The sequence below is a fragment of the Mus musculus genome, chromosome 10, assembly GCF_000001635.26.
Source record: "Mus musculus strain C57BL/6J chromosome 10, GRCm38.p6 C57BL/6J".
NCBI lineage: Eukaryota > Metazoa > Chordata > Mammalia > Rodentia > Muridae > Mus > Mus musculus.
In genome coordinates this window covers 77,031,107-77,051,873 of record NC_000076.6, presented here as the reverse complement: position 1 = coordinate 77,051,873, position 20,767 = coordinate 77,031,107, and the positions used below count along the sequence as shown (strand labels likewise).

Sequence of the window (20,767 nt, the reverse complement as noted above, 5' to 3'; positions counted from 1 at the left end):
TGCATATATAGGCAGGTATGTTTGTATACAAAGGTAAGCAGGCATATGAATGCACACAATGTACTGTACACACATGCACAGATGCTAACAGTACCCTCCACCTGGTATCCAGCAGTGCACATGTGGTGACTTCAGAATCATGTAGAGGGGGCTAGGAGAAATGGCTCATCAATTAAGACTACTCGGTGATCTTGCAGGGGACCAGCGCTCAGTTCTCAGCATCAGCTTGGCAACTTACAACCATCCCTAACTCCAGTTTCATGGGCTCTGATACCCTTTTCTGGCTCCCAGAGTTACCGGGCACACATGTGATGCGTATACATACATGTGAGCAAGCACACAAGTGGATAAAACAAATTTCCCAATTTTTACACAGTATGTTTACTCAGCCTCACACCCACCACTTGTATTGGCTACCATATCCTGGCTGTGGCTACCCTAAGGGACTGTGCTTGCCTAGCAGAGGAGACCATGTCCAAAGCCTCCAGCCAGTATAGGTTGCCAGGCGTAGGCTGCAGAGCTGCAAGGAAGGGTGGGTGGGCAGGTGCTGCTGGGGAGAGCATTTGCTGGGAGAGCCTTGAGTACCAGCAAGCCCCGTCTTACTACATCAGGAGCCACTGAAGGCTTCAGGGTAGGGGCTGGTATAGCGGGGGTGGCCGCACACCATCTCTGTCCTTGGTAAAGGCCCATCAGAGGTATCCTAGAAGATCACCAAGCCTAGGAGGGATGGAGCTAGCCCTCCTCAGCAAGGCTTTAGAGTGCTGTGGCAGACTCTGGATGTAGCAGGCCCTGTGTCCTCTGTAATCACCAGCAGGTGACAGGCCAGCTTTGCTTGCAGCCTCTTTCTTGGCCCAGGGTCTCCAAGATGACCTTTGGAGAAGTGGACCTGCAGGTAGGTCCTAAGGCACAATTGGCTCAGCAGCCCCACCTTGCTTTCTGCTGAGCTGATTACTCATTACTGCAAGCTGGATACTGCTTGTGTGCCCTATGGGAGTGAGTTCTTGCTCTGGAGTTGGGAGTTAACTCAAGGACAGCAAAGGCCTAGTCTCTGGTGTGTGTCCTCGCTTTAGCCAGGTGACAGCGATCATACCCATATGTGCTAGGCTAGGCCAGCACGGAATGAGAAGCCGCAGCATCCTGGAGTCCGTTTAAAGTATCGGGAAAAGTGTGCTTGCCACAGAGTCTAACCTCACAGCTATGGCTTTCAAGAGCTAAGCCAGGAAACCCACTTCCGCAGTGCAAGCCCCTACAGGCACTCCCCTCTAGGAAGACTTTGGTTCTGATCAAGGCTGGCACACCTGCAGTCCTCTGGGCTGTGTGACAAGTCATTTAGGGATGACAGGAGGGACAAGGGAGGACGCTGGGCTGAAGTCTGCCGCTACCTCATCAGATGGGAATATGCCTAGTGCTCCTCTGACTCTAGTGTCTCACAACAGAAAAGCCCAAGGTAGTTCTCCATTTTAATGTCAAGTTAAAAAAGAAATCAGAAAACCATTTAAACAAGCACCTCCGATAGTGGAAGGATGTATGGCAGCATAGCCAGGAGCCTAGGGCAGGCAACTGGCACCCTGCAGGCTCAGCGGACCTTGGCTGGCATCTGGGCTACCTCACTAGCCCTAAGGGGCAGACATGATTTGCCCAGAGCTTCCCAGAGCAAAAAAGGCAGAATGGCCTGGTGGGCATAGTTGAGCCCGACACAGGTTCTTCTTGGCAAGCAATAGACAACCCAGACTCGCAGTGGCCTGGCACGTGGTTCACAAAGCCAGGGAGCTGCCCTTGAGTGTCGGTAGCAGGCTACAGCCATTGCTAAAGCATGAAGTAGGCTGGGTTTAGGGTCCTCAGAAGGATAAGCTAACAGGTGGCCCCTTAAGGAGGGTTCTGTGGCCTAACCTAAAGGCTCCTAAAAGGCAACAGCGGGGGCCCCCTGTATGTCTTGGACTCAAGGCAACATCGACTGGGAGCACTGTGTGTAGCATCAGGCCCAGGCTGGTTCAGGTGGAGTGCAAACAGGAGGGGCTGCCTCTGAGTCAGGAATCCCGCCGCTGAACTGGGATGAAGCTAGGAAGGTCAAGCCTTGGCTTCGACTCTTAAGTCTCCCCTGTCGTCCTCCATGCCATCCTCTGAGAGCAGCTGTGGCGCTGAGGGCTGCGGTCCCCTTAGGTCTCCATCCTGTAGGCTTATCGCTTGCACAGAAGTCTCCAAGGGACTCCTCAGCTCCTGGGCCTGGGCCAGGGGCTGGTGGCGACCACGCTGGCAGTACCTTAAGCCATCCAGCCCCGCCCAGGCAAAGCAGGTGATAGACAGCATCAGGAAGTATATGAAGTAGATACGGAACTGAAAGAAAGAGAGTCTGGGTAACTGCAGGCTTTGTGCCCACCCTTGTCCCAACCCCTGCCCTACTTAGGGAATTCCACTGAGGTTCTCCATCACCCAGCCTCCAGGTGGCCAGAGGACACTGAGGAGTCACAGGCTTTGCCCTGGGGTAGATCTCAAGATGGCTGGTTCTCTTCTCTCACAGCATGGTCAACATAAAAGGGCTACTTATCAATTCCCCAAAGATCCCCCAGAGTACCCAAGCCTATGTCTGGCATCTGTGTGGTCCTCAATGGCTGGTCTTTGGGCTCTAATTTCATGGAATTGACTCCCATGGCCACCAGGAGGGTTCCAGGACAATGCCCTAGGGTTTCTCCTAGGCCCTGGCCACAGTCAAGACTGGGCATAGCCTTGCCTGCAGTGCACAGAAGTGACCAACAGAGGCCTGGCAATCATAGGCCACACCCCTTCTTGAAGGACCAAGTACATTCCCTTCCAGAGAGGAATCTGGTTATTGCCAGAAGGTCCTAGAAAGTGGAGTAGCCCCAATGGAGGCAAGTGAGCTTCCTGAAGCCCCTTGGGACCCTTTCAGAAATGATCACATTTCAAGCAAATTCAGAAACAGCCACTGGGACTTCTGTTATGAAGAAGACAGGGTTGACATCCTTTCCCCATTCCCCTGTGTCAATCAAACTCCTGGATGCTGTTAGCCACACCCACTGGGGAAGGGTGGAGAGAAGTGTCAGCCAGCCAGACCTCAGGACCCACTAAAGGTACGGCAAGTACTAGGGTATTTCTTTTGCTCCATGGATCTTGGAATGGAAGAAGCCTGGAGTCCGGCACAGGTAGAACGCAGCTAGAGGGAAGGCACTGCCTGACTACTTCAGTCACACCAGACACAAAGAAGGACATTTTGGGTGGGGCCAGGCAATGACCTTGCTTCTCACCTCTAACTTCATGATGTCAGTAACAACCACCCAGGGCGACTGGACCCACCACACACACACATACACAACACACACACACACACACACACACACACACACACACAGAGATGAGGCATTCACTGCCCACTGCACTGGAGGGGAGCACCACTGGACTTAGAACTCCTACTCTACCCAGAAGGCACGCCAACCTACACAACCAGAGCTGTGAGGGCAAGGCACCAGGAGACCTTTGACCTCTGCTACTGCTTCACTTCATCAAAACCGATGACCTCACACCAAGGCCTGTGGACACCAAAGGCAGTCAGTAGGTACTGAAATCACGTGGGAAAATTTTTAGATCATCCACCATGAAATGGGTTAGCATGCAGCAACAATAATCCAGAAATACAAAGAGGAGACAGCAAGAAATAAGGGATGAAAGGTAAGAGACATTTAGACCAAAGAGGGCTTGTGGAACAAGGGGAACTAACTGATCATGAGAGACCACAGCAAACAAGACCTCCCTCTCCTCCCTTGATTTCTCTGTTCTTCTGTTTTTTGAGACATGCTCACTATGCAGCTCAGGTGGCCTTGAACTCACAATTCTCCTGTTTTAGCTCCCTGAGTGCTGGCATTAACAGCATGCCTGGCTACGTTTCATGGTAAAAACTGATTTGATTAACACTGTCTTATGTGATTCTGAAGGTATCCAGGCAAAATGTCAGGGCAACAGGCCTGTCAACAATAAGAGGGCCCAGTGATAACGTCTTCACACTACACATAACTTGGGATGCCCTTGCAGTCCCAAACATCAGACCATTACTGCCTTCTAAAGAGATGGGTAGAAGAGACTAAATTCTGGTTTCACAAATGAATCCAAGAGAAAAGCATGCAACCACCCGTGTGAATGGCTAATAGGAAAGAGGTGCGTCACGCACTGGTGAAGATTTAGGGAAAAGGATTCTTATACCCTGCTGGTGGGATAGCAGTGGCCCCCACTGGGAATTCACAGCTCCACTTCTGGGCTCCCATCCAGGAGAAATAAAACCTACATTCACACAAACTCAAGGGAAGAACTTGTAAGATCCGAGGACTGAACACAGCCCACTGCACTTTGGAAGTTCAGCAGCTATCCCAGGCACACTGACAGCCTATAATAGCGATGGCACCACCTGCCCCATCTGAGGAGAAGCTCAAGGGCATGTAGGTGCACAGGAGAATGGAGCCACACCCAGGGAGAACACCTATTCCCAGGCCACAGGTGAAGGGAGTGGCTGTGGCCAAGAAAGGATCTTGTGGTGATTTGAATATTCTTGGCCCAAGGAGGGTCACTATTATGAGGTGTGGCCTTATGGAGTGGATGTGGCCTTGGAGTAGGCATGGCCTTGAAGTGGGTATGGCCTTGTTGGAGGGAGTCACTGTGGGTGTGGGCTTCAAGACCCTCCTCCTGGCTGCCTTTGGATGAAGATGGAGAACTCTCAGCAACTCCAGCACCATGCCTGCCTGGATGCTGCCATGCTTCCTGCCATAATGATAATGGACTGAACCTCTGAGCCTGTAAGCCAGCTCCAATTAAATGTCCTCAGTCATGGTGTCTCTTCATAGCAATGAAACCCTAAGACAGATTCCAAGGGTCCCCGAAGGGATGAAATGTTCTGGATTTTGACTGAAAAAAAAAAATCAATATCCGGATTATGACACTGTGCTAAAGAAATGTGACCCTGAATCTCTCTGCATGGTTTCTTAAACTGGATGCAAATAAAACCAAACTTTAAAAAAAAAACCTCAGCAAATCCAGGCTGGCTCTTACCCACAGTCCCCAGGTTCCACCCTGCTTCTCAGTGGTCTTTGGTTCTGCTCCCATTGCCCGGACTCCTGCCCTAGCCTGTCTCCCAACTCAGGATGAGGCATGAGAGGACAGAGCAGGAGACTGCATCTCTTTTGACTATGAACAAGACACAATGCTGGAAAGAAAACCAGCCAGAGAAACGTCAGTATACATCTCGAAATTTGACTGTGCAAAGCAGGAGATAAGGGTCAGAATACTCCTGATCCTCAGGGGACCCCTGGATATAGTCTGTGCCAATGACTAGGACTGACCAGGCACCCTCAAGAAGAGAAGTTCTCTTGTGGCCAGCCCTTTGGGAAAGAGCTGACCCAGACCCCTTCCTACTGAGCCTCTTACCCCACTCCACTAAAGCACACTAGCAAGGGGGTCTATGCGGGGCAGCTGGAACGGAACAGGGGCAACACAGGGCAGCACCAGTCTCCAAAGAGTCTCCCAGGCCCCACCCACTAGGCAGCCAAAGGCTGAACAAGAGGCAGCTATGGAGGAAGAAGGGGACAGAAGAGAACACAGTGTCCTTAGAAGTCAGTGACTAAAAGACAAATCACATGTTTAGTACACTATAGCTGGGGGCAATTGGGTTCCCCCGGAGGTTTCTTTGGACAGCCCCCTCCTCTTTAGGAGCCCCTACTCTTTGAGGACAGACAGACTTGACTGTCCTGGGTTCAGTCTGCAGGAAGTCTGCACTGAGAGATTTTGGCAAGCTGGAGGCAAGTTCAAGCTTTACATGGCAGGACTGCGCCCTCACTTCACGTGTCTCCTCAGATGCTCCCAGCCGGTTCCTAGTGAGATGCTGGTCTGCTCCTGCATGCGGAAACACCTTCTCCACCTGCCTCCTCACTGGCCCACCAGACTTAACACCAAGTTTCAATGACAGGGCTGTGCCATCTAGGAACCCTTGGCATGTCAGCACTCCTCCATGGCACACACCAACCTGCAGGCCTATGGCCCAGGGAAACCAAAGGCTTTCACAGGTTGCCTAGGTGGTAACCCAGCCTGGTTATCATCCCTCCTCATGGGCTGACTATCAAGTCCATACTTGTGTGGCTAGTACCTGCATCATGCTGCCCCCATCAGAGGGGTTTCTCAGATACACACAAGAAAAACTCTGGCTGTTGTGAGAAAACTGAGGGCATCCCAAGGGGGGCCGGTAGGCCAATGCTATCTGATACCAGCTCCAACCAAGGGGTTCTGCCTAGCTCCCTCCTGGACTTGAACACTTCAGACATCATCCAATCTGGGCTCAAGGCCATCAGGTCTTGACGATCACCAATAGGGATGTGACATGAAAGTTAAGGAGCTGTAACCATGCGAAGTCATTGGTCCAGGCCCAGGTGAGGACATACAAGGTCTGATGAAGGCTCCTCAGAAATGGCCAACAACTCAGCCAGCCTTGGAGGCCCAGCCAGGGCTCCAAGTCCCAAAGGTCCAACCTGGACCTGGACAGGAGCGGGTAGGGGCACATGGATAGATAAAAGTGGCTAACTTCGGGGTTGGAGAGATGGTTCAGAGGCTAAGAGCACTGGCTATTCTTCCAGAGGTACTGAGTTCAATTCCCGACAACCACATGGTGGTTATGAAATCATTTATAATGAGATCTGGTGCCCTCTTCTGGTGTGTAAGTATACCTGCAGATGTAATACTATATAAAGAAATATATATATATTTTAAAATGGCTTACTTCACCACATCCAGTGCCCCTGGAAACGTGAGCCTGTCCAATCGTCTTAATTCCTGCTCCAAATGTGGGCCACACTCTGCATACTCCAGGGACAATGGACCTGCAGTCTCTGTCCCCTGACAGTGAAGCACACCAGGAGGCCCTCACCATGACCACATGATGGGCTTCCCTCCCCCAAAGACATGGCACTCAAGTGGGGGCTTACCTGATCACGGACTTGGAGACCCAGACCCCGCTTGTCAGAGACCACAAGTGTGATACAGGTCTTAAGCGCAGTAGCTAGGAAAGTGTTGATCCCAAAGACCAATGCACAGAGCTCTTTAGACAGGGAAGACGCAATCTGAAAACTGGGAGATTTTTAAAAAAAAATACTGTGATCAAACTCACCGTGTAGGGCAGGGGTAAGAAGACAGCCAGACATCATTAATCACAGCACAGGAGGCAAAAGATGCCAGGTCAGCTTGGTCTATATAGTGAGATCTCATCTAATTAGACACATTATCATCATCATCATCATCATCAACAACAACAACAAACCCAAAAAGCAAAAAAACAAAACCCAAGCCAGGGAGACTCCTGTATCTACCCAGGAATACAGCAAAGTATCAAGTCATACAACCCTACCACCAGATTGAGCTAAGCCACAGACACAACTCTAAGGTCCCCAACCAGCACACCTGTGCATAGCACTGCCCTCCCCTCCCACATGCACCCACCAGCCAATCAGAGCTGACCCAGGGCAGGAGGACATGCCTATAGAGACTGACTCCAGAAGACTGGGAACAGGAATGCGCTCTCAACTCACAGGGCAGGGATATGTCACCAGGGGATGTGAGAAGGGAGTCCAAGAAGGAAGAAAGGCAGGTTAGGAAGCCCTGGGAGGGAGGAAGGAGCCAAGCTCTTCCCAGAAGAGGTAGACAGTGGGCAGGCAAAAGGTGGCACGTACCAGAAGGCAAGTGTCTGTATGTGGTGTGGGCACATGTATGTATGCTATGCACAGTGCAAATGCTAAGTACATATGGTATATGAAACCTATGATATATAAAAATGTACGTGTATATATTTGTGTGTGTATATATACAAACACACATGCATACATATACATACATACACACATACATATATACACACATATATACACATACACACACACACACACACATATATATATATATACATATATATATATATATACATACACACACACATATATAAAACACACACATGTATTATATATGGCAGCATGCTGATCCATGTACATGTATGGTATAAACATGGACTGTGTAGTGCACATGTAGTGGATGGTGTGTGTTTGTGTGTTGTCTGTCTGGTGATGTGAGCATGTGTCTGTGAGCCTATTTTTCATTTCTTTTAGACAAGGTCTCACCATGAATCTCTGGCTGGTCTGGAACTCACAGAGATCTGCCTGCTTCTGCCTCCTGAGTTCTAGGATTAAAGGTTGTGTACCATCACGCCCAGCTCTGCGAGGATATTTGAGGCCTACCTGGCATGAGCTGAGTGTGTCCTCACATATGATAGTGTGTGTGCCCTCCATACCAGCCTGGGTGGGGTCTCAAGTAAAGTATGCTAGTATGATCTGGAAGAGGTCACCTGCTGTCCGTTCCGGGCAGCTTTGAAGCAGTGCTCAGAGGAGCTGGGAGAGCAAGTAGGTCAAGTCCAGAAAAGGAAGTGGGGCAGGTCAAAGGCAGCAAGAGGGGGTGCAGGTTAGAAAATGGAAGGAAAGGGGCTGGGGAGATGGCTCAGCGGCTAAGAGCACTGACTGTTCTTCCAAAGGTCCTGAGTTCAATTCCCAGCAACCACATGGTGGCTCACAACCATCTGTAATGAGATCTGATGCCCTCCAAGGGGAGGAGAAGGTGGGGTGCTGGTCAACTTTAGGTGGTCTATGGGACAGCAACACTATAGGGGTTCAGAAAGGACTGGCGGAGTTGGGCGAGAACTAAGACTGCAGGGTGTGCTCTGTCCTTATAGGGGTTGTGAGGCCTAGAGAAAGCAGTGTAGTGGACACAGCCAAAAGTGTCTAGACAGTCAGGCCTCCCACGTATCTGCCTGCATTGCCTTATGCTCCCCAACAGAACCTTCCAGAAGCCCCTCCCACACCATTTCACTCACGTGGCAATGGGCACAAGGAACTGGTAGGCCCCACGGAAAAGCACAAAGGTCACGTAGCACACCCAGATGTCCCGGATCTGGAACATACAGAAAACCAGGCTGGCCTGGATGGCGATCACACCTGCGATGACCAGCTTGGACCACAGAGTCCAGCGGATGCTCAGGAAGCCGGCGGAGAAGGACGTGATGGCGCCTGGGAGGTAGGAGGCATTCAGTCATGGCTGAGCTCGGGCAAGCGCACTCATGGGAGAGATGGACTGCGTTAGGGTGGCTCTGGAGCACGGGCAGGGTAGGGCAAGGGATAGGGCGGTCTACATTAGTGGTCTATCCCAGGGCAAGGGGTAGGGCTGGACTACAGGCCCACTGGGGTCCAGCTGGGACCAGCAAGGGCCCTCCGGTGCATACTCAGCAGTGTGGAGGCGGCATCTACGGCGCCATTGTAGCTGAGGCTGCTGTCAGTGCTTCTCCACAGGACATGCACATAGTAGGTGATCAGGTAGTAGCCTGAAGAGTTGAAGACCCACCAGAGGCACCAGAGACGCAGCTGTGGTTGCCGAGCATTTTCCACCAGTTCACTTAGCATGCGCACCAGGAAGGAGTCCCTGCAAGTGCCCAGCATGCGATCTAGTTTCCTGGTTTCTGGCCGGTCAGGCCCCGGGTGCATCTGATCCAGCTCACAGGGCAAGGCTCCACGCGCAAGCGTACTGCGGTTGAAAAAGAGGCTCCGCTTAGGGCGCTTTAGAAAGAGGGAGAGGACCAGGCTGAAGAGGATGAAGCCCAGGGAGACACAGTTGAGTGTATAGGTGCTTATATGTCCTACGGTGACCAGCGCCTGGCCCAACACAGAGCTGATGAAGACTCCCAGCAGTACTGCCGCCCGTGAGTAGCTGGCCATGCGCTGGTAGCGGGAGGGGTGCACCAGGGAGAATATGTAGGAGGAGTAGGCGATGCGGGCCGCCATGGTGACGCTGTAGAAGACTTCCATGAGTTGCATGTGCACGACAGATGTGCCCAGCAGCAGCAACAGCCACACGCACACGAAGCTCAGGCACTGCAGGACCAAGACTGGCTTGTATCGCAGGTAGTCGGTGAGCAGGAAGACCGGGACCAGCACAGCCAGGTGGGAGTAGGGCAGCATCGGAATGATCTCGTTAGTCACCTGTGGACGGGCGGGTGCTGGTTACTAATGACACTTGGCTGCTCCCCTGAGTACTTCAGAGTGAGCATGCAAGAGTCTACCTTGCCCCCGTCTCCCTGATCGACCACAACATGAACCTTGAAACCGAGATAGTGTTTCCAGCCCGAGAAACTGCAGACCCCAGGCATGTGACTCACAGGAAGCTGTCAAACTGTGGGGGGAGCCACCGTTCATTTACATGCGGACTACCTTATCCTAGGCTTTCTGACTTACACTCATTTTCTTTAAAAAAAGATTTATTTATTTACTATATATGTAAGTACACTGTAGCTGTCTTCAGACACACCAGAAGAGGGCATCAGATTTTATTATGGATGGTTGTGAGCCACCATGTGGTTGCTGGGATTTGAACTCAGGACCTTCAGAAAAGCAGTCAGTGCTCTTATCTGCTGAGCCATCTCACCGGCCCCTGCACTCATCTTAAACCTAGGTAGAGAAGAGTACAAAGAGCAGTAGACACCAACCCCGGTTTCCTCAATCCCTATTACAGGAGGATGGAAACAGAAGTGGGTATGGGGGGAGCACAACAGACAGCTAGGGAGGACGCACAGGAGGGAGGGAAGGCCAGCAAGAGGACGAGGCCATTCCTCCAGCCCACCTCACTAGGTAGAACCGGGCATGCTGCCTGTGGAATCCAACCTTCGTGGCCTTTATTAAGGCCAGCTTCTGGTAGCCACCCTCACCTGGCTCTTGCTAAGGAAGCCAAGGCCCACTAGCAGTGTGGGCAGGCCAAGCCAGGTGCCTCAGGCCCCAGGGATGCTCTGTAGGGAGAGCCTCCATCCCTGTGAAGCCATTATGTCCTCCTGACCTCTCTCCCTGGGTAGTGGACATGCTTGGAATCTCCTCTTAGGCCAAAATCAGTTTCAGCAGAGGCTCCTTTAGACCTCATTTTAGATCCAGCTAATGTGCACACAGGGGAGCCAGATGGGACCTCCTGGGCTCCCAGAGACTGGGACTTCAGGTCATACTGACTCACAACCTAGTGTGACCAACCATTCACACCCTAGTGCTAACTCTGCCCAACCACTAGCAACCATCAACCTGACTGGAAAGGACCCACTGGCCCCAGAAACCAGCAGATACCACGGCCAGCCCAGTGGTATGGAAAATTAAAGAGCCCGAACAGAGCGTGGGTCAGTATAGAAGGGACATGCCAAGCCCAAATGGACTGCTGGCACCCCTAGGCCAAGTGCAGGCTGCCCCAGGCCACCCACAGGCTACCTTGGGCTTGGGCAGCTGATGAATCAGACCTCAGAGACTGAGGCTCAGGAGGGAAGTAGGAGGGCCAATACACATAGAAGCTCCAGAGAATCAGAGAATCAAGAGATTCCTTCTTTCCTACCTAGTGACTCCTCCTGATCCTGTGCACCACAGAGATCAAGTTTCACCCCAAATAATCCTAACAACCCTAAGCACTCAAGGTCCCTTCCACAATGATCCAGCCTTGCCAGGACATTCCAAAGATCTTCCGCACCAGGGAGGACTCAGGCTGTAAACAACCTGAAGTTCCTGGCCTGCTTGACTTGATTCTAGCTCAGTTAAGGGATTGAGGGGCTGTGTGTGTGTGTGTGTGTGTGTGTGTGTGTGTGTGAAGGGGTGAGGGGTAGGGGTGTCTCTGTGCTGGGCTGTAACCTGGGTCCTACTTAGAAGGTTACTGGGGAAGAGACATCTATAAAAAGGTCTCTGGAAAGTGGAGGATGTGTCAGGTAGCCAACCAGTTGGTATAAGCTCTCTTCCTGCCACCTAAGCCCAGCACTGCCCAATAATCCACAGGCATCAGAGCATCCCAGTTGGTTGTTCAGTACAGAGCTGAGCCCTGATCCAGATGCAGGAGGGCACAGGGCAAAGGTCACACTATGAGTACAGGATCGGTTGCTCATAACAGAACAGGAGGCCTGCTCTGACACAGCAGGCTTGTGTCAAGAGAGCCGGGAAGGATGGCTAGACCTGAGTGGGGCAAGGCACGAGCATCAGGAAACAGCATGGTTCCCAAGAGCCACAGCTAAAATGGAAAGAACCAGGCAGACCTAGACCACGAGGACCTTCACCGACTCAGAACAGGGAAAGTCTCAGAAGATGGCTAACCTGGCCAGTGCCTGGCTTGCAGAGCAACGAGAAAGGCATGCATTCTCAGGGATAGCAGCAATGCACTGGGGCTGCCAGGAGCCCCCCATCCAGGAGAGAAATGGAGGGGACTCAGTGTCCAGCTTGTGAACAGTACCTGTGACCATCGTCTCCTAGTGACAGGTAAGGCCTGGCAGACGTCTTAACCTCTGGGATCTGTGTATGTGTGTGAGTTTGTGTGTGCAAGGGTGTACAGGCGTAGGCACACATGTGGAAGCTGGAGTATTCTTCAGGTGCTTATCTACTTGTTTCTCAAGGCAGGGTTTGTCACTGGGACCTGGGGCTCAGTGGCTAGGCTGCCTGGCAAGTGAGCCCCAGGGATCTGCTAGCCTTCACCTCCCCCCCGCCCCCCAGCTAGTTTTTTATGTAAGTGCTGGGGCTTGAACTTGGGTCTTCATGTGTGGCTATGACATTACCGGCTGCGAATCAGAAAGGACTTTTTTTTATTATTATATTATAATAGAAGTTCTATATGCAAGCTTGTTCCTGTAGCAGTAATGGTGAGCAGCACCCGTTCGCCAAAAGCAGAAAAGCTACAAATCAGAGTGAGAAGGAGTCACACCCTTCTGCCTTCTTTGTCCAGCCCTGTCTTATATGGTGTGAGGTGCAAGTTCAACAAAATAAACCGTCTCCACGTCTGCCTGGACTTAAGCTCATTAGCAGACTTTCAATAGGACCCTCTGTCCCCATGGCTGAGTAAGAAGAAAATGCCTTCAATAATCTCTTTACATAAACAGCTAAGTCCCTGCTGGAGGCAGGTGCCAAGCAAGGTGGGGCGTGGCTGGGCATGAACAAGCCGTTTGGTAGTAGAAGCTGGCACTCCTTGGGTTACATTCTTCCTCAGGCCCAAAGCAGGGACAGGTGTACCCAGTGTCTCACTATCTGGCTGGGTTCATGAATCAGAGTCAACGCTCTCTGTGGGCTCAGCACAGCAGGTGGAGGGTTTGGGTAGAGCCAAACACACATCCGACCCAGTCTCCCACAGCCTCAGCTGCCCATATATCAAACTCAGGGAACCCCACTCCCACCCCATGCTGCTGCTTCCCCAACCCCCTCATAGCTCAGCAACATGCCTGCTCCTTGGTGAATTTACGTTCCAGGAGGAAGGGTGTGATGAAGCTTTCCCCAGGACGCAACTGGGCCATGAAGCCGAAGAAGCAGAGATAGAACACCAGGCATCGCCAGGATTTCAGTTCGTGGTCCTGCCTGGGCTCTTCGTATGCCTGCTTTTCTGCCACCTGGCCAGTGGGCACCATGTTGCCCAGGTCCTCATGGGAACTGGCGGGCCAAGATGACACTCCACCTGGAAGGAAGGAAAAGCAGAGAGTCTGGTGTCAGCAAAGCAGCCCATAGGTAACCACTCCTTCCCAATCTTTCAGCTGAGACCCAGTGTTAGCCTTGGGAGGCTGCAGGCCCCAGACCCAAATCTTCAACCTACTCTGCCAACCTGAGAACTACCAGGAGCCCAATCCCTCAGACTAGGCCAGCACAGCCTCTAGGAGAATGTCAAGCAAACCAGTCTCAGCCACACAGGCCGATTAATCAAGTACTAATAAAAGTCACATTAACTAATTAGCTTACTTTATTAAATAAGTTAATAACACTTAAAATTTTAGTTCAGGAGCCAGGCCATGGAGGTGCGTGCCTTTAATCCCAGCACTCAGGAAGCAGAGGCAGGCTGATTTCTCAGTTCTAGGCCAGTTTGGCCTACAGAGTGAGTTCCAGGTCAGCTAGGGCTACATAGAAAAACCCTGTCTCAAAAATAAATAAATAAACAAACAAACAAACAAAATGAAATAATATAAAATAAAATTCCGTTTGGGAGCATCTCAGATTCATTTCATGGGCTTGGCAGCCTGTGGGTGCTCAGGACTTAGGAACAGCTCACCTCAGGTGGTGTTGAGAGCTACTGTTCTAGTGGAATCCTAGGTGTAGAGGTGACAAGAGAAAGGGGCTGTGCACCAGGACACAACATGGAGGTCAGTCAGGGTGGCTTCGAGTACAACATATCTGACTCATAGCCTCCCCACAGTAGTGGAACGTAGCTCTAAGGGACACTAGTCATGGGAAGAGCAGTCAGAGGGACAGACAGATGAGCTGAAGAAACCGAGAGCCACCAAGGACAAGGCAACGCAAGCTCTGAGAAGGGTTAAGGAACAGAGCAGGAGCTGACCTGAGGGACCCCACAGTCCCTTCAAGGACTCCTAGAGGAAGAGGTGGATCTGATGTTCAAATGGCTACGGACCTCCTCCCAAGGTAGGCCAGGTCCAGCCCCAGATAGCCAGCCCATGCAGCTGCTGACCCTGACCTCACAGCATGTAGGCCCAGGGAAGTCTTGAGTATTTGTGGTGCATGTGAGAACCAAGCTTCTCAGAGTGGTTCTGTCTCACGATTCTGTCCTGGACACGGGCTGCTCTGGTCCAGGTGAGTACTGCCAGCAGTCCTCGATAAGAGAAAGGCAGGAGCTGCACCCCCCTCAGCAGGACCCCAAGTTATCCGGGCTCATGGGCAAAGCCACATCTCTCTACGTCATAGGTTCATGTGCTTCGGGCTTGTGTATAAAGCATTGGTGTAGGCCAAAAGGGAGCTGTGTGCCAACTCCTGGAGCTGAGGCTGGGCATCGTTTACAGGAGCTAGTGGGGCTAAGGGCATACCCCTTCCACAACAGGCTCCCCAATGTCCCCTCTGCTCCTCACTGCAGCCTGATCCAGGAAGTGTCTGGGCTAAGTTAGAGTCCCCTTCAAGCCCTGAGCAAGAGGCAAAGAAAACTCCCCAGATATAAGAAGTAGGGGGGTCCAGATTCTCTACCCATGGACCCCACATTGAGACCAAGGGTGTTCTCAGAGTTCCCACTAATCACAGAGGTTCAAGAAAGAAAGGTGACCTGTGGGCCTTCGGAGTGTGAGCTCCTTGTAAGGACTGCCCAGGAGCCCTTCCTTTAACTCCTGCCTTTGCGACAAGAAGCAGGGTGACAGTTGGGACCTTGAAGAAGTAGGGGTTTGTGGGCTTGTTGGGAGCTTCGAGGAAGGGTGAGCCAGGGGGCATCTAGAGGTCCAGAAGGAAGGAATGTCTGGGAAGATGCTCGGGTGGCGGGTGGTTCCCCACCTCCCTGGAAGCAGCAGGGCCTGGGACTGGGACCCACATTCTTTCTCATGTAAGAATGGAAACAGGCATCCAGGCAGGGGGCCTGGCTGGAGAAAACACAAACACAGGCTACGTCACCTCAGCTGAACAAACTCTGAGCCCTGCTTAGCCTCATCTCAAATGTCCCCAGAGCAGCACAAACAGCCAATAAGGGCACAGCACTCAGGAGGTTCACCCTGTGGCATTGACATCTCCAGAGGGGATGAGGCAGGTGAAGGCAGACCTCAACACATATTGCTAAGACTGGCCAGGTTGGGCAATTGCCCAAACTAAAGCAGCTCCCTGGCTAGGTGGTGTCCAGGAATATAGCTAAATCTAGAATTCTGAGCCTACTATAGGCTTAGGTGGCCCTCATCGGAGAGGTCATCCCCAGAGATAACAGGAGCACCTTTACTTGGTGTCTCTTAGAATCCAGGGATAGTAGACGTTATCAGACACCAGTACAGAATAAACTCTGTATTACTCCATATGTATAGCTCACCGACTCCCAAGGCTGCTACACCCAGGGCACTATAGGTTTATACCATGGAGAGAGTCCATCAGGGCCCTCCTGCTCGGGGGTCTGTAAAATGATCTGGCTCCGGTCCTTCAACAGGTACTGTACCATGGCTAGAGAGACCATCTGAAGAACTCCTGGAGCCCGCTAGGATTATCAGGCTGTTCTACCCTAACTAGTGCAAAAAAAAAAAAAAAAACAAAAAAAACAAAAAACGGTAAGTGGCTGGGCTAAATGCTCAAGGCCCAGGAAATAGACTCTGAGGTTCTGAAAACTCCATCCACCCACACACCCGTCCCACACTCAGGTCTGTTCAAGGGAGCTGTCCTACATCACAAGATGTTTTGCAATCTCAGTGACAAGAGCCAGGAGCCTAGACTGAGTCCCTGGGCTTCTCTGCTCAGACCACGTTACTGATGAGGATCCTGGCATGTGCTCACAGGGGACACATGGGCACCTCCTAGTCTCTGGGGAACCACGTACCAAGTCATCTCCCCTGCCCAGCTCACGCTTTCCACCATAAACACCCGTTCAACAGAAAAACCTAGATGCCTAGAGACTAGGAATTAGGGACTGGCTCTTGGTAAAGCCACAAGCGCCTGGGACCTGCCTCTGGCTCTTCCCTCATCTAAGCTAGGAGGTACTGCCTGGGTCTGAAGTAAGCCCAGGGCCCTCATGCCTAGGAGGTAGAAACAGGAACAGTCAGGCCCTCTGGCCTTCTCCAGCTGCTGCTCTGCTCAAACTTGAAACGTTTCCGGAACTGCCTCCCCCAGTTCCAGAGCCGCAGGCTCGGCTCTGCTACCTTCCCACAGGACTTGCTAATAGCATGGGATGGACTAGGGGTTGAAAGCTTAGAATCGCAAACTTCCCAGAGCTTCTAGGTCTGGAGTAGTGACTACTGGGCAGGCCACAGGCCAGACAGAGGAAAAGCTGCTATTCAGAATAGTGGCCAGGGAGTCCAAGGTCCGAGTCAAAAAAACAGGGGCCCAAACTCTTGTTTGCACGGGGCAGGTGGTCTCAGCCTGGATTCTCCAGGCTGTTACCTAGGCAGAGACTGCCTGGGGCAGTTTATGACACTCTACTGGAGGTAACATCACTGCCACATAGTTAGTGTCCAGCTCTGACACAATACCCTCTTTCTCTAGCTCAGAGCCCAGGCTGCTCTTCCTAACAAAGCTAGGTTCAGCTCTATTCAGCCAAAGGAAAGATGAGGGGGAATCCTGTTCTCTACATATTGGAACTGAGTATGGAAGGAAGCTCATGGCTTGCGGGCCTCACAGTGGACCAGGACTCCATATGCCCTGAGCATCCTGTGGCTTCTTAACTTGCAACCTCTTCCAGGCAACTGAAAGAAATTCTTGGCAGCCCGGGTGGGTTGTAGTGTCGGGGAGGGGCACTACACAGTCCTTTCTGACCAGCCTAGCACCCGTGTGAGAGATGGGGGTAGGGGTGGAGGTGGGTAAGAAGTGTGGAATACAACTGTTCACAAACTTCTTTCCAAGGCCCACTTTCTTTTTATCTTGAAACAGGAAGGTTCCTTTTAATTAAGGAAGGGGGGAAAACAAACGCCAATGCCCTTCTCCCATTGTGGTGGCTGAGTGTTGACTGTATCTTTGCCACTGGCTCAAATGCCCAGAATCAATCTCTTTCCTCAGCCCCAGTGCCTTGTTGGAAGGCACACATCCGGCTCCCTAGCCCGGAGAATGTGTCAGGCTCTGCAAAGTCAGAGGCTCTGTGCCCTGCTGAGTCCATCTGAGCAGCTCCCGGAGTCCTTGAGTCTCACTGGGAGGAGGCTACTTCTTAACAGTCAGGCAAGCAAGTCTAAGGATTTAGTCTATCCTCTCCACTGAGAGAAGGCCCACAAACATCTTCTAGCCCCCTGAGGTTCCGACCAACATCGTGAAGACAGGGAAGTTAGGATGGGAACACTCACCGGGTGAGGAGTCACGTCAATATGGTTTATTCCTAGGCTATTAGCCAAGTCTAGTATCCCTGTCACAGAGATGCTGGAAGTACAGAAAAGACTGGCTACTACAGGCAGCCTGTACAAGCTGCAGATTCCACCTGTTCCAAAGGGAAGTTGTTAACAGTTGTCAGGGTGCCTACAACCTCTGAGCTAAACAATGAGCCTTGGAGGCGCGCCACGTCCAGGGCGTGGGCAGTGGGGTTTCCTTGCAGGCAACACGTGCTCTAAAGTCGCTGGGGCAGGCGCACGTGGTGATTCCTGACCTGAGGAAGATACTTTGAAAGCAAAAGAACTCCGTTCCAGAGGAATGACAAGGAGAGAAATGGCGCTCAAAGGTCCCACTAGGCAGCCTGGGGATTTATCCTCCCGACGGTTCTGCAACCATGAGCCCAGGATGCGGGCCAGCACTCAGACTCTTGCCCCGAGGCTCGTAACGCTGAGGTCCTCACCTATACTCTGTATTCACAGAAGGACCCTGACACCCCACAGATACTAGCCCGTGTCCCACACCTATCCTACTGCCCCTATGCATCCCAAAGACTTCTGCTTGTCTTCCACCCAGCAGACCCCGCATGCGCCTTCCGCACGCTACAAACCCTGCCTGGAGCTTTGTAGTCGCGCCAAGGACTCCGCGGTCCTCTGTAGTGGAGAATTCAGCCCGCTTTCGTCTTCAGGACACCGGAAGGAACAGAACCGTACCTTGCACTACCCCGTGGCTCCCCAGGCACGCATAGAATGGATTCCTAGCTCTGCGTCCCACAGGCCTGTGGCTGATTCAACGCGCACACGCAGACTACAACACCCAAAAACCCGCGCGTAGGCTCAAGGGCCGCATGGAGAGGCGTGGTTACCTGACTGACCACGCCCCGAAGGAGTGGCCAGCGTGGTAGACAGGAGGCGCAGCCGCAGAACTTCCAGGAGGCGGGGCAAACACCTGGCTACACCCGCAGCTACTTCCACAGGGGGTTCATGCACGCGCCCTCTACACTTGGAGATTTACTACCGGGTGGGTCTTGTGGTTCCCTGAGGAGCGGACGACCGGTGGCGCGTCTGCTAGCCTGTGCCCTAAGAACCTACATCTCTAGACTCCAGGCCCCCTTCAGTACGCTCGCCCAGTGTTCGGGCTCCTGTGCTTCCTCCTCAAGCCGACCCTCTCTGTCCGCCTCTCCAATAAGTCCCTTCTTCCCCGCCCCCTTCCATCCCGTCTCCTCTTCACCCAACCCCTGGGCCCCGCAGCCCGCCTGAGCCCCTTTACGAGCCCCCTACCCGTCCAGCGCTTGACCGGGTCTCAGCTCACAGCAGATTGCTTGATCTGATCGAGCACAGAGGTGACCGCCCGGCCTAAGACCAAGCAAGGCCCCTCCCCGGGTCCGCCCCTGACCCCTGCTGGCCTGCAGAAGTCTGCGCTGGCTCTGTCCGGCTCCTCTTGAGACGAGCGCCCCGCGACCACCTGCTAAAGCATTCCAGGCACCAAGGCATTGACCGCTAGATATAGACTGCACCAGCTGTGCACGCCCTTCGTTTGGGTATCAGCGTCTTTAGGTTCCAAGGGCACCGACGGATTGCGCTGAGCTATGCATGGAGACCCCCTACACACACACACACACACACACACACACACACACACACACACAAAACCTTACTCACCTTGTATCAACCTACTTGACTGTTAACAGGGACAGAAGTCTGGCCTAAGCGTTTTAGGCCCCACCCCACCCTCCTTCACCACCAATCCCCCAATCTTTCAAACTCTCACCCCAGCAGGGATGTTCAGCTGATGCTCAGCAGGTGGAGGCTGCTAGCAGCCTGAGGTGGGTTGGGAGAGGGCGGGGCTCCCTGAAACCAGCCTCTTTCCTCCTGATGGGTTTTGGCGGAGTACTTGCGAGGGCAGCAAAGTAGAACGAATGGAGAGGGGCATGGGTCCAAAGAGGAATGGCCGACCAGCAACTCTGGTTTAATAGATTCCCAAGGTGGTGGGGTGCCGGGAGGTTAGACTATAGGTATGGTCATCTATACGAATGGGGTCCCAGGTGTGAGAACCCAGTCTCCACACCAGCACGGCTCCTCCCCAGCCCATGGGGGCCACACCCCTCTGGACTTGGGCCTTCTTGGTACATGCAAAGGTGCTGGCCACCTAGTTGCTATACAAGGGAATCAGGAAGCTAGAGTGCTTCTCTGGCCAGAGATGTGGAAAGCAATGGCGGGCCTCATGGCACGTTTGGAAAACGCACTGGCTCCTCTCTACAAGTTGGCAGCAGGCATGCATGCGCTCTTGGGGCTGGCTGCTACCCCCACCTCCTGCCTGGGAAATCTGCAGGACCCTTGCCATTAACCACGCCAGACTTGGTCCAGCAATGCAAGTCCTTGTGAGTTGAAAGGGACAGGAACAAATGTCACATTCTTTGGAAATGATGGTCAGGTAGCTGGAGGAATTTTAGGGTGAGCTGGAAGGCTCCCATATCTGGCTGTGTTGGTTATCTACACCCTCGGGCCACTTACTACTTACAGCCTGAAGGGCAAGGTAAAGGAGGTAGAGGGGGTGTGGAGGAAGATTGTGATTATCTCTGTGCCAGACAGGTCTGTGCCTCTTTGGGGTTCAGTGAGGACACCCTACCCACAGGAACAGGTAGTGGTATCCAGTCTGCATGGCCTATATGTCACAGAGAAGAAGATACTGATAAGCGCATCTATCCCAGGGCACTGGGCTTCCTGCAGTCCTGTTTATCCCTGTGTTAGGATTCCTGAAGGACCTGCACCTTGTAGGTGGACCAGAGGTAGAATGGTCCCTGTACCAATTGTGAGCTGCCATGTGGGTGCTGGGAATTGAACCAGGGTCCTCTGAAAGAGCAGCCAGTGCTCTTAACCCCTGAGCCATCTCTCCAGCCTCCCCCACCCCACCCACCCTGGGTCATTTGGAGAAGACTTGGGGAAGAATGAGGA

General features: G+C 52.5%; 1 protein-coding gene across 14 annotated transcripts; it reads right to left on the bottom strand.

Annotated features, from left to right (window-relative positions):
- Positions 1 to 1,441: 1,441 nt before the first annotated feature.
- Slc19a1 (solute carrier family 19 (folate transporter), member 1) lies at positions 1,442 to 19,605 on the bottom strand. Of its 14 annotated transcripts, none has more exons than NM_001199271.1 (6): positions 19,094 to 19,135; positions 13,295 to 13,524; positions 9,305 to 10,058; positions 8,900 to 9,092; positions 6,972 to 7,113; positions 1,442 to 2,334 (listed from the first exon to the last, which is right to left on the bottom strand). In NM_001199271.1, exons 2-6 carry the CDS (start codon positions 13,475 to 13,477, stop codon positions 2,068 to 2,070), a joined length of 1,539 nt encoding a protein of 512 aa, NP_001186200.1. In that variant the 5' UTR covers positions 13,478 to 13,524; positions 19,094 to 19,135; the 3' UTR covers positions 1,442 to 2,067. The 14 variants fall into 14 exon arrangements, 8 of the variants coding, with proteins under 8 accessions (NP_001186200.1, NP_112473.1, XP_030100831.1 ...); NM_031196.3 differs by lacking the exon at positions 19,094 to 19,135 and adding an exon at positions 18,527 to 18,662; XR_003948634.1 differs by lacking the exon at positions 19,094 to 19,135 and adding an exon at positions 18,424 to 18,672 and having other exon boundaries at positions 1,447 to 2,334; positions 9,424 to 10,058.
- Positions 19,606 to 20,767: the final 1,162 nt, after the last annotated feature.